At 38.6% G+C, this 14,498-nt stretch overlaps 1 protein-coding gene across 2 annotated transcripts in view; it reads left to right on the plus strand.

Moving 5' to 3' along the window:
- The window catches only part of rwdd3 (RWD domain containing 3), a 28,780-nt gene extending 16,711 nt beyond the window's left edge, over nucleotides 1-12,069 (plus strand). The window contains exons 2-5 of one of the 2 annotated variants that reach the window (XR_506227.3): nucleotides 627-1,114; nucleotides 5,347-5,462; nucleotides 5,565-5,961; nucleotides 6,462-12,069. Coding sequence is in view for 1 of the 2 variants with exons in the window: in XM_003220061.4 (XP_003220109.1) it covers nucleotides 627-1,114; nucleotides 5,347-5,462; nucleotides 5,565-5,679 (719 nt within the window). In the remaining variant the exon portion in view is untranslated. Of the gene's footprint in view, nucleotides 1-626; nucleotides 1,115-5,346; nucleotides 5,463-5,564; nucleotides 6,335-6,461 lie in introns of those variants that run through there. The other variant, XM_003220061.4, reaches the window with a different exon arrangement.
- Nucleotides 12,070-14,498: the final 2,429 nt, after the last annotated feature.

Consider the following 14,498-nt stretch of genomic DNA (forward strand, 5'->3'; position numbering starts at 1 on the left):
TTCACCGTGGTATCCCAGTGTCCAAGTTCAAAACTCAAACCACTATGTCCCGCTGGTACCCACTCTGTCCTTTGCCTAAATGTAATTAACTGGTAAGTCATTGACTATACATGCAACCACTGTTTTATCTATTTTATCTTTAGTCTTACCATCGAAAATGCTTTAAGAAGCTTTAAAAACTGGTTTAAATTGGTGCTGTGTTTATAGGAGCGTTTTGAAATGTTCTTTAACCGATCGCTACTATTACCATTACTTTTACATTATGACATTTTAGTCCATATTGGAGGCTGCCTTGGGCCTCTTACTTGTAGAAAAAGAAGCTGCTGAATGAATAAATAAATGTATAAATCTTAGAACTAAGACCAATTGAGATGAGTGGAGCTTTTACCTAGCTAGCTAGAGACAGGATCATAATCTTGGCCACTGCAGAGTGCCTTTCATACCTGATATGTGCATTATATATGTGTGTATCATTTCGAAGTACAAAAATAATTTCATGTCAGCTGGCCCTTAGTCATATAAAATATTGATACTGCTCAAGAGAGCAGGCAAAACTTGCCAGAGTTGTTGTGAATATTTCAGTGCATGTTCAGTTGACTTTATTGCTTTTGGATGTTTTTTTTTAGAGACTGAGGGGATCTCATTTCGAATTCAGACCAGTGTGGAAGGACCTTTGGGCACAGATGTATTGTTAAAGCTGCTTTTTCATTTACCGAGCAGTTACCCGTCAAGCCTGCCTAATATCTCTGTTGATTCTGAGCAGCTTACAAGGACACAATGTATAGCTGTGAGAGGAAGATTACTTGAGGAAGCAAAGAGACATTTTTCACAACCCATGGTACACGAGCTGATTCTCTGGATACAGCAGAATCTTAAGCATGTTATCGAGCAAGCTGAAACTTCAGTCTGCTGCCAGAAAAGCACTCTATCAACATGCACCGCTGAGGATGTCGCCGTCTGGACCATCCTTTTGCATTTAGATCATATGAGAGCAAAGGGCAAATATGTCAAAACAGTGGAAAAATGGTGTTTAGATCTAAATCTGACTGGAAGACTGATGTTCATGGGCAAGATGATTCTGATTCTTCTTCAAGGAGAAAGGAAAAACATTAAGGTGAAAACTTTCAATATGTTTTTTGTGGATTGGGTGAGTGGGTGGGTTCTTAGAGATTCCTACTAGACACTGGGATACTCTTAACGTTTTAGTTTTTGTCTAACAAATTGTATTGCTCTCACTTCTTTCCTCTTCTTTGCCCCGCAAAATCTTCATTGTTTTGGAACATATTTAACACAGCAACTTCTGGACAGCAGCTTCTTGAATTGTAGACACCACATTGATTTCACGTAGTCGCTATATGGGCTCCAAGTAGAGGGCTGTTTTGATCTGAATGAACAGGAACTGTTGGCCTATGGCATATCTCTCTTTGTTTATATCATCTGACGGTCTACTGCCCACTGAGTTTGTTTCACACTTAGGAGTCATTAGCTGAGATACATGATGGAGGAAACTCTGTGGCAATTTGTACTAAGGGAAAAGAGTCTTGAAAACCCATGCCAGCACCTTAGCTTAGATAAAAGAACTCTTGTTGTGAAGGATAAGCTGGTTTTCAGATGGGAGATCAGTGCCCCAGTTATTTATTCTAAATATAGGAATAGAGGGAAATATTTTAAGAACTTTGTATCTGGAATAACAAAATATGTGCATGTATTCCCAAGAGAACCATGAAAGCCAACTCTGTATAGGCAGCTTTTATATGGCAATGTTTGGGGAATATATTGTCTTCCAGATGCTGTTGGACCAGCCAGTATGGATGATGATGATGATAATAATAATAATAATTGAGGAGAAACAACTGGAAAAGCTGACACAATATAAGGATTTAAAGATAGAATTACAAAGACTCTGGCACAAGCCAGTCAAGGTGGTCCCAGTGGTGATCGGCACCCTGGGTGCAGTGTCTAAAGACCTTGGCCTGCACTTAAACACAATTGGTGCTGAGACAATTACCACCTGCCAGCTGCAGGCCACCTTACTGGGATCTGCATGCATTATTAGCCGATACATCACACAGTCCTAGACACTTGGGAAGTGTCCGACGTGTGATCCAATACAACAGCCAGCAGACTGTCTGCTGTGGACTCATCTTGTTGTGTTTCAAATAATAATAATAATAATAATAATAATAATAATAATAATAATAATAATAATTTATTTATATTCCACTCTATCTCCCCAAGGGGACTCAGAGCGGATTACAGAATACATACAATGCAAACATTCAATGGCCTCACAATTAATAACACAGACAACAATACATAGGGGCAAGGCTTCCTGCTTTTTATTTCTGGCATCTGGAGGCTGTGCTCAACTTGGCCATGGGGAGGTGTTGTTGTTCCATTTTCAACGCCGAGGAGGCTGATGTCCATGGACTTCATGGACCAATAGATGAGGACTGATGACATTGCAGCTGAATATCTGATGGGCTGCATGCAATGCACAGAGCTATGGATGAATTGTATTGAATTTTATTCTGTCCTCAAGTAACAGATTTCTCCACAGGCAGTACAGTAAATCCATGATGTTATCTTACATGGATTATATTGTTACTATTGGGGTGAAATGATTGTGCACCTAACTAAGAGTTGTATAGGGAGAAATACAATACCACTTGAGGTAGAAATTCTGTAAACTGAAGGATTTGAACTTAGCTTTCCTTTGCTCAATTCCAGGTCCCATGGCCCCCCTAAATTCTACTACCTTCCCCGAGTCTTCTTGCTACTAATATCAAGTTTGCTGCTGTGATTTTTTTTTAACCGATTGGGTAAACCAAACCAAAATGCAAATGACTGCAAATGCATGAATACATATAATTACAAAACTGTAATTATAGAAAGATAATGGTGAACCAAATATCACAAAGCCTATAAATCATGGATAAATACAAAGGTGTGAACGTCAAATTATCTACAAACGATGTAGGGAGCAATCGATATGTTACAAAAACATAATGTAAAATGATGAACTAATTAAACCACATGTTGAACTAGAATAGGTCATGTTTTGATATATTCTTCTCAGTAAACTTCCAGTTACACTGCTAAATTTAAGAAAAACTTGCCAACTATCTTAAAACATTAAATGCTGTGGTAAAGGGTCAAGAGTTAATTGTCCTAATGTCCTTCAGAAAGCTGAATCCACTGAAATACTGAATTACTTCCAAAGTGGCTGGCAAATCTCATGTGTATGCTCTTCGCAAATAGAATGACAATTTCACTTGCAGGCAAAAGTGTCCAGGAAATACATTCATTGTTTTAAAGAAAAAAATGATTTTTTTTCACTGCTGGCATAGAAGCAGCAAATTTCAAAGTGGCACACAGGACATCAATACAACCCCACAATCTTTGCACACCATGGGTCAGACTAGTACATTACAATGTTTTACAATGATGGCTGCAGTTCTAACCTTCATACTTGGGATAAAGCCCAGTGATATTTGCGTCAGTGGCAAAGTATGTACAGTAGAGTCTCACTTATCCAACACTCGCTTATCCAACGTTCTGGATTATCCAACACATTTTTGTAGTCAATGTTTTCAATACATCATGATATTTTGGTGCTAAATTCGTAAATACAGTAATTACTACATAACATTATTGCTCATTGAACTACTTTTTCTGTCAAATTTGTTGTATAACATGATGTTTTGGTGCTTAATTTGTAAAATCATAACCTAATTTGATGTTTAATAGGCTTTTCCTTAGTGCTTCCTTATTATCTAACGTATTCGCTTACCCAACATTCTGCCGGCCCGTTTATGTTGGATAAGTGAGACTCTACTGTAGTTAGGTGATGCTCCGAAACCTTTTTAATTTTATTTTTTCCCAGCCTTGGTGATGGGAAACTGTAGCCATTATATTGGTGCTTCTGTTTTCCCACTCTGAATAATAATTAGTGGCTTCTACTGGTTCTGAATTGCCAAAACTTATTTTATTTTAGGTGCTCTAAAGTTTTTAGGTCCTCCGTATGTCCCTGTGGTGCCTCTTGAAAGTATTTTAGAATAATTCTCACAATTAAATTAATCTATGTGGACCAAGGCTGAGCTAGATGTGTATTGCCATTTGCTAGAGATTTAGTGGTTGATTTTATATTTAAAAAATCATGTAATCAAACCATACAATAAATAATGTTAGGAATAAGCTGTTCACACTGTGCTAGAGATAATGACCTTGGATTGTGTCATGGAGTGGATAGAAGGAGCCTCTAGGAAATTGTGGCAGCCAAACTCACACTTCTGTAGCTTATATTTTAAGAGATAAAAAAAAGATGCAAATATCCGGTGTGGTAGCATGATCCAGTAATTGTATATCTCTTTCTATCTCCCCTTAGTTAACTGTTTGGAAATTGAGTAGCTGGAATAGAACTACTAACTTTAGATGGAATCCTGCATTTTTACAATTTGGACATTGCTCAAATTAATATATGGGTTGCTTTGATAGAGATAACATGGAATAAGTGGTGTAACTTCACATCTTGCTTCAGAAAACACAATCAAGGAGACACACCACTGTTACCTTCAGTGGCCATGAACATATATACCTTCCACAATTTTCTCCCATGCATGGGAAATGTCTGAAGGTCCAGGGATCATTTTTATTCACCCTTCCTGGACCTTCAGATATTGCCAAACATGAGAAAAAAATTCCTGAAGATCTACACTCAAGGTATACATGTCCATAACCACTTTGCAAGTTTGTGAGGTCTAGGGGGGCATTTTTACTCTCCCTTCCTGGACCTTGACAAGCTTACCAGAATGCTCATCCCTGCCAAATTTATCCTTAACCAAAGTATTTCACCAAGGAGAAGTCTGGAGGGAAGGAGATTATATTTAGAAAGCAAATTATACATTCTTAGACTTCTGGGGATTCAGTTAACCATTTGAAGGGCTCAATGGGAAGTGTCAGAAAGGGTCTATAACAGCGGTCCTCAACCTGTTGGTCCCCAGATGTTTTGGTTTACAACTATGGGAATATCCCAGGCAATTTATCAACTGTTAGGATTTCTGAGAGTTGAAGGCCAAAACATCTCGGGACCCACAAGTGGAAAACCACTGATCTATAAGGTCCTTGTGAGGTCCCATGATAATTTACCTGGAAGCACAAGTACAATATAGACAGACACAAAAGGACCGCATTTCCACCTTCCTTTAACAGAATTGTTGAGACTTGATCTACCGATTGTAACAAAAGCATAAATGGTTTTTCACTCCTTATATATCATTTTCCAGGGATAATCTTTATTAGAGATGATGTCAAATGTTCTGATATTAAGTCTGTTTTGTAATTTAGGAATACCTCATCCTTCATAAAACTAGCAAGGTGGACGTGGATTCAAGTGGAAAGAAATGTAAAGAGAAAATGATTAGTGTGCTCTCTGAAACAAAAGTGCAGGCGGAACACAGGAGGTATAATTTAGTACTGTTTCAGCTAGAAAATCACCCTTGAATTGATAATTACACTCTGCAATAGGCACAGCATATTCATGAAGTCTCTCTTGTACAATACAGGTTTCAAGAATTTCAAGTCAAAGAGTATTTGACTCTGGATGAGCTGCAAAACGAATTCAAGGTTGCAGGTCTCGCAGAACTGTTCAGTGAATTTGTGCTAGATCGGTTAAAGTAAATTTAAAGAAAACACATCTGGTTGTGACTAAAGCTGTCATTGAATAGAGCCGGTGGATGCCAAGAGAAGACAAAATGAAGGCTTTGGTAGTGAGCAGCATTTAAAACGTTTCTCTATTGCAAAATGTCATGGGGAAGAAAAGTCTTCTTCGCCAGAAACAAAAGACTGTTATACAAGGAACAGACAATGCTTTTGCCTGGTTGCCCTGACATCTTCTTCAGTGTATTTTTGCAGTTTCTCATCGGTTGATATTTAAGAGCTGTAGGTCAGCTGTGAAAGACGGTAGGGAAATCTCTTTTCTTTGGGATTTGGCTGATTCCTTATTCTTCTGCAATTAAAAATAATTTAAACTTGTTTTCTGATAGTTTTAACACTGGTTCCATTACAATCATTTACTTCTCTCTTTCACTTTCATTAAAAAGGTAATAGTGAGATTAGGTTATGGCATATTTATCTTCTGTTTGTTTATTATCTTATATTTTTGTCCATGGAGCTTCTAATTTAGCTTTATTTGTTAACTTCTTTACGTCCCAGTATTAGTGAAAAATATCATAGGATATAACAACATGATGATGTGGTGATGAGAGATGTGAAGAATTTTAAGTTCAATTTTATTTAAAATTTGGGAAGCTAAGATAAAATCACTGTCAGATTCTTTTCTGCCTTTCTCTACTTTTTATACCCAGGCTTTCTGTTCCTACATTGCAAAGTGTTGTGTGCCTTTAAGTCATTTCTGACTGATGGTGATGCTGAAGTTTACCTGTCACCGTGTTTTCTTGTAGAATTTGTTCAGAGTGAGTGTGCCCTTGCCTGCTTCTGAGGGCGAGAGAATGTGACATCCCTAAACTTCCCAAGTGGTTTCCATGGCTAATCAAGGATTTGGACCCCAGCCTCCATTGTCATAGTCCAACACTCAAACCATGCCGACTCTACCATTACAACGATGATTTTTTTGCCTTTTTTCCTGAGCAACTTTACACAATGGATTTGGTTGTCTACTTAGCCATACTTCTATGAATGTTCTGCAGATTTCTCAAACTGAAAAAAAAACTATTTATCATACTCTTTCCAACATCCATAATAATGGTGATGTCTGCTGTCCTGATGTATATATTATAGAGGTATGCTTACATAAGAAAGTACTATTATTTATTACTATTTTATTATTTTACATCCTGCCTTTTCCTCACCCCTGGAATTCAGAGCAGCTTACAAAAAATCAAGAGTTATAGACAGAAGTTCAGATCAATGAAAACATACAAAATGTAAATATTACGGAATTAACTATAGAGTTAATAACAGTTTAAAACCAAACTCATTAAAATGCAGACAATCAAGTGCATTATTAAAAGTGTAGTTCCTATGAGCCAGGCTTCTTCAACTTGTGGCTCTCTAGTGGTTTGGATTTCCAACTCCCAGAAGCCCTAGCCAGCTTGTTCAATGGTCTGGAATTCTGGGAGCCGAAGTTCAAAACACTTGGAGGGCCACAGACTGAAGAGACCTGATCTGAGGAGTTCCTAAAAGTCCTGCCAAGTAAATAGCTGACAAACCAACACCTAAATCTGTCAGAAGGGAACATGAGCACGCTCAGCAATCTAATCTAATCTAATCTAATCTAATCTAATCTAATCTAATCTAAATCTAAATCTAATCTAAATCTAAATCCATAATAAAAGTGAAAACCCATATGTGTGTATGTGACACAGGTGTCCGCTCACACAGACAGCCTCCAGCCTCCACAAACAGGCTACAGTTCCCAGTGCCAAGAAGCCAGCAAGTCACTCCTTTGCACTGACATTGCGGTTACAGCGACCTCTATGAACATGCAGCCCAACCCCTGCCAATGTCTTTCCCAAACACTACGCCCCCCCCACCCAAGGAATGCTTTATTTGGGGACCATTTCATCCTAAATTTGGCATTTTTCTCCACCACAGGCAGGCATCCCAGGGTTCTCAATTGCTGTGGAATTTGCATGGCCCCGCCCACTGCCCTTCCCTTTCAAATCTGGCAGAGCACAATTCAGCTGCAACTAAACTTACTGGAGGAGTTTGGGGGATTGACTGCACATGGTGGAAGTTGTAGTTCACCCTGCATCAAGTCAGAGCACTGTGACTCCTACTAGGGAATTTAGAGGAGTTGTAGTTCATCAACACCCAGAACGCTATGAACCCAAATAATGATGGGTCTGGATCAAACTTCCCATGTATACCTGATATGCCCAGATTTGAATACTGGTGGGTTTTGAGGGGAATTGGCCTGGACATTTGGTAGTAGTAGGTGCTGAGATTTATAGTTCACCTGCAATTGAACCCCACCCAAGATGGACCAGGACCAAACTTGGCACACAGAGTCCCCATAACCAATAGAACATATTGGACAAGTTTGGGGAAAAGGGACTTATAGTTCACCTGCATCCAGAGAAACAGTGACCCCCACCGACAATGGACCAGGACCACACTTCGCACAGAGAAACCACATGACCAACTGAACATAATGCAGGTGTTTTTGGGAATGGACCTTTATTTTAGGAGTTGTAGTTCACCTGCATCCAAAGACCACTGAACCCAGCCAGTGACAGATCTGGACCAAACTTGGCACACAGACTGAACATTGCCTGCTGTGGATACTGAGAGATGTTTCGGGGCAATTGCCCTGGGACCCTGGGAGTTGTATTAGTTCACCCCCATCCAGAGAGTACTGCAGCACACCTGGTACACAGGTCCTAAATGACCAACTTATAATACTGGCAGGGTTTGGGGAAGATTGAGCCACGATTCTGGGAATTGTACTTCTCCCATTCCAAACAGAATACATAACATTGAAAGACAAATAATACCATTCGCAAATGACCCAGGCACTGCCGGGTCCCCAAGCTAGTACACAATAAAATACAATCACAATTAAAACATATAGACAAAATCATAAAACATATAATACATTAAAACATACTTGAGCAATAGCTAATAGGTGCAGTGAGCATATTCCACTGGGGGCAAGGCAAATGTTGTTTGTGTACAATATCTTATAAACCTCAACTGAATGGACCAGAAGAAGTGCAGTAACTGGGTCTAGGTGGAGGTAAGGGACAGTCAATGTATGCCAATTTAATCAAACACACATTTAAATAGCCAGGTTTTCAGATGTTTACAGAATGTGGCCAGCGTGGGGGCTAGTCTAATTTCTCTCTGGAGGGAGTTCCAGAGCCGGGGGGCCACCGCCGAGAAGGCCTCCTCCCTCGTCCCCACCAACCATGTTTGAGACGGCCGGAAGCGAGATGAGGGCCTCCCCAGCAGATCTCAGAGACTGCGCAGGCTCGTAGTAGGAAATGCCATCACAAAGATAAGCCAGACTCGAACTGTTTAAAGCTTTATAGGTGATAAAATGTCTTAAATGCCCTTATATACCCTTTAGGGGGACATGGTGGTATTTCCATTGCGTTGGTAGGCCATTTTATGCTTAAGAGAGGCCTTTTTAACCAACGTGAAGTGCTTTCTGAAAAAGGTCTCTTCTGGAATTAAATGTTGTTGGAACCACATGCAAAATGGCATACAAAAAGGCATGCATTTTTTAAAAAAAATTCTGGCTAAATTTTTTGAAAACCCTTTTTTTACCCTGGGGGTGCAGGGCCTCTAAATATACATTCTAAAATTTTATTTTGGGGATATTTTGTAGCAAAAGAAGTTTGGGGAAGGAGACATTAATTTTTTTTTGCAAAATAATGTTTAATGCCCTAGTAACTACCACATTTTGCTCACCCTGTTTAAAGAGTGTTTTAAAATAGGATTTATGTTGTGTTTTCAAATTTCTTGTAACCAAGATGGCCTTATGCTGGAACAAACCATTGATTCTTCTGTCGAAGTTATATCATGGAAGTCCAGGATCTCAGATGAAATCATTCTTATCCCTTCAATCTTGATAGTACTAAAGTTGACCATTGGGCATTCCCCATGCAAAGCGTGGGTTCTTTTATTGACCTGTTGCCCTTTGCATTTGAAAAAAAATAACTGTAGTAGCTAGCAAGACACCACAGCCATATCAAAAAGAGAAACTGCAAACAACGTGTGATTGTTAAAAAATTGGCAATATTTGGAACGAGTCTTATTGTTTCCATCCCCCAAAAAGAGGCTGTGCCCATCATTTTTCTATATCAAGAGATGATATTGAAACCTCTTGACTGTAAGTCTGAAAGTTGTGGTCTCATCTAATTCAGTGGAAATGCTTTTGAATTTAAAACCTGAAGCAGAACTAAAATGTTGTTTAATACTAGATGTGAGAGCTGAAAAGGTTACTTTTTTGATCGCAACTTCAAGAACCTGATACTACATTTCTGTGCTATAAATGTAGGAAGCATTACACTAGATATTTCACATTCCCAATTCCATTGCTGGAAATTTTCATTCTGGATCAGAGCTGCTTGTTTTTCCCTTGGTGCCTGATCTGTCACTTCTGACACTGCAGACCTCATATGGGAATGGTTGGAATAAGTTTCTCCAGAACAGATAAGAGTATATCCCCGGATGTTTTGGCCTTCAACTCCCAGAAATCCTAACAGCTGGTAAACTGGTTGGGATTTCTGAGAGTTGTAGGCCTGGGGACCCACCTGGGGACCCACAGGTTGAGAACGACTGCTTTAGAAAGCTGCATCAAACAGCTCTACATAGTAAATGTAGCTCCAGCTAGTAAGTCCTCAGCTCAGTTATATCCCCTTGCACCCTCTGATTTGTATTTCCTAGAGATTAATCCAAGCTGCTGTTGGTGTGTCTTGTTTTTCACTTCTCTGTGTGTCTTGCCCTTAACAAATCATGGATCACTTCCCCACATTCTTAGTGATGTTGAGAAGTACTCAACTGCATACAATATGGCTGAACTTCTTTGGAGTTCATCAAGCTTTAATGAGCTTCATAATTTTTTCGGCAGTGTTCAATTTCAAAACATATGGTAAATGTCATTTTAATCCACACTTCCTTATTTAATGAAACGACAATAAACCAGTCTCTTTATAGGTTTTTGTGGTAAGACACTTCAGCATTTTGTCTATTGATCTATATGATTTTGAAACAGATTTTCCACATCACATTTATACCTTACGCATTTCAGATGGCAACATCTGTTTTTCTGACACTTAAGAAACACAAGCAAAACATGAAATGCATGGAACATTTAAAGGGGAGGCGAGCATGTGTATAAAACATTTGTGGAGATGTGACATGGTACATTGGACTCAGGCTATGGATATCAAGAAAGTTTGCATATTTTATCTTCCTTGACTGAAATATACCTGTATATCATCTCATTCTATTTTCATAGTGATTTTTTTTTTGCATTTGGGTTTTTCCCCCCAAAATTGTTTGTTAAAAAAATCAAATGTTTTTGTGCGAAATACAGGGTTTTGCACAAAAAATGTGTTGTGCAAAAAATGTTCTTGTACAAAGAAATGTATTCTGCACAAAGTACAATTTTTTTTTTACAGAAATGAAATTTTCACCAGAAACACCTTGCATTTTTTAATTTCATGTGCAGGAACAAAATAAGCACAAATTTATGCTGCTGGCTTACACAATATTCTCCTAAATTGTTTCCTCCTTTTTATGTTCTGAGATAGTGGTGTTGCTCTTGACTGGTAGTATCTGACCAATCTCTAGATTTATGGTTTAGCGGCAGCACTTTATAAAGATTTGAACTTGAATTAGACATCTCAGTGTTAAACCCAGTGCAGAGAACAGTTAATGCTTTTATTACCTGCTACTGTAACTCATCCTTCCCTTCTAATGCAGACTGTGAACATATACTGTTCTAATGCAGAATGTGAGTTCACTCTTATACAGATTGAGCATCCCTTATTGGGAAATGTGAAATCCAAAATACTTCATTATTTGAAATTGTTCTAATTGGTGGCTGAGATATCAACGCGTTTGCTTACTAAAGGTTCACTGTACACAAATTTTCTTTCATGCACAAAATTAATTACAAATATTGTATAAAATTATCTTCAGGCTATGTGTATGTGAAACAAATTCATTTTTAGATTTCGGTTCCATCTCCAAGAGATCACATTTTGTATGTGTATGCAAATTCAGGTATTCCAAAATCTGAAAAAAAATCCAATTCTGGCCCCACGCATTTTGGAGAAGGTATACTCAATCTGTACAAACTAATGCATGTTGTTGTTGTTGGTTATTCGTTCAATTGCTTATGTAGCTTATGCACATGCACATGCTACACAAATCTGCTAAAAACCTCAGACCAATTCAGTGAACCATTTTGCTATATCTCTACAATGAACTTTTTTTTTTGGACTGGCAAAACTCTTTACTGCATTTCCTAGGATTCTTTAAGGGAAGTATGTTATGACTGTAAACTTCAGCTCTGTAGTAGATGATGATAATAATAATAATAATAATAATAATAATAATAATAATAATAATAACAATCATCATCATCATCATCATCATCATCATCATCTTTATATTCCACCACCATCTCCCCAAAGGGACTTAGGGCAGCTTACAAAAGCACCACAAAGTGCAGCATACAATATAAAATGGTAGGTAAAGATAAAGACATTAAATCCAGTCATGTCTGACTCTGGAGGTTGATGCTTATCTCCATTTCTAAGCTGAAGAGCCGGCGTTGTCTGTAGCCATCTCCAAGGTCATGTGGCCAACATGACTGCATGGAGCACTGTTACCTTTCCGCTGGAACGGTACCTATTGATCTACTCACATTCACATGTTTTCAAACAGCTAGGTTGTCAGAAGCTGGGGCTAACAGAAGAAATTCACCACGCTCCCTGGATTTGAACAACTGACATTTCGGTCAGCAAGTTCAGCAGCTCAGTGGTTTAACCCACTGTGCCACCGGGGGCTCCATGTATGAAATGGTCCATGAATATAAAACTATATATAAAATTATAGAAATTATTAATTAAAATTTTAAAATTATAATGGCAGCCATAATGAACACATATAACATAAAATGAAAATGGCACAATTTAAAAAGACAGAACATCTAAGGATAATTAGCTGCCATCAATTCATAATTAAAATGCCAAAGTGTCAACCTTAAAAGCCCGTTTAAACATCCATGTTTTTAAGCGGGATCAGAAGGATTGGAGGGTGTGGGCTAATCTAATCTCCTTTGGGAGGGTATTCCAGAGCTGGGGAGCCACCACAAAGAAGCCACCCCATCAAACCCTTGCCCATCTTAAAGCCCACGCCAGTTCATAGAAAGAGATGTAGTCTCGAAGATAGGTTGTGCCCGAAGCATATCCCATCAAGTATCAGATGAAGTTGTTGCTGACTACAGAAATTTATCCAAAAAAATGTATCAGTCTTCAAGGTGTTTCAAGAGTCAATGTTGTCTTTCTTCATCGGAATAACATATCGACTCTCATGGAAACTGTTATACATCCCACTAGCCACATAAATATCTTCCAATAGTTACAGACCTAAAGCTTCTCCTTTTCTCTATTTTAATGGGTATTACAGAAGTTTCTAATTTCACAATGAGTCTGTGCCAGCAGTTTATACATCTCAAGATTGTTGCCTGCAGTGAAGAACCCCTCAAGAAGGCTCATAGATGCTATTTTTGGAAGCATTGTGGCAGGTGAGAATGTTACCGGGATGTAGTGTTTCATATCTTTATCCTAAAAGATTTAGTGTGGTCTCTCAAAAATTTCCACTTTCTGTGGAAAGTTAATGACAGCCAAAATGAGGGCCTGGAAATTTCTGAGAGTATTTACAGTTACATATGATAGTTTCATCCTGGAGAAAAAGATAAATAAATCCTTTTACAGATGCTAATGTTTCATGAGTCATCCAGGTCTCCTTGAAGCCTCATTCACATTCAAGCCGTATTGCTATAAATGGCAAGAGCTGTGGTTCACAAAAGTCCTTGCTGACTTGGCCTGTAATGACTAAGACAAGAAACTCATTGGAAGTTCTTAAGTACACAGAATGTGGGCTTTGAACATTCATAAATGAGCCACAATGCAAGGAGATGCATATTGCAGCTACTTTATAATGTCTCTTCATTCAGCCCACAAGAAGGTTGATTATTTGTTCCAAGGAACTTGATTATCTGCCAAGTCCAAAGATAATAGCAGATGCTTTGCTCATTGATCTTCTATCACCTGCTTAAATTGTTGCTCACTGTTCTTAAATTATCTAAATTGACATATCTATTCAGCATAAGGAATGACTTGAGGTTTTCTGCTTAATTTGACATACTTTAAAAAGTGCATGATGCAGCTCAGACATCTGGAGGAGGACATCAAAGTAGATGTCAATCTGATTTATCTAAGGAAATGTTCTTACTTCCCTATCCATCAGCTACTGATATTAAAGGGCATGTGAACATCTTGCATTCAGACAAGCAACCAACAGATTTAAAGAGTTGTCCTTTCTCAGCGAAACTGATGGATAATCTGCAGGTATTGTACACATTTTAAAAGAGAAATGAGCAAAAACCATCGGCCCCCATGTGTTAGATCAGGGGTCCTCAAAAGTTTTAAGTGGAGGACCGGTTTACGGTCCCTTAGACTGTTGGGGGGGGGGGGGGGCGGACTAAGATGAAATAGTCCAAAATTAGGACTGTTGTGTGCCTTCAAGTCGTTTCAGACTTAGGTCAACCCTAAGTCTACAGTTTAGGACAGGGGCCAGGTAAATGACTATGGAGGGCCACATCCGGCCCACGGGCCTTACTTTAGGGACTCCTGTGTTAGACAGACTAAAAATACTTCATCAAGGTATCTCCCCAGTTCTAATCCAAAGTAGGAATTTGAAATAAGGAAATAACATTGTTGGCAATTGGAAGATAA

The sequence above is a fragment of the Anolis carolinensis genome, chromosome 4, assembly GCF_035594765.1.
Source record: "Anolis carolinensis isolate JA03-04 chromosome 4, rAnoCar3.1.pri, whole genome shotgun sequence".
In the NCBI taxonomy this organism is placed as follows: domain Eukaryota; kingdom Metazoa; phylum Chordata; class Lepidosauria; order Squamata; family Dactyloidae; genus Anolis; species Anolis carolinensis.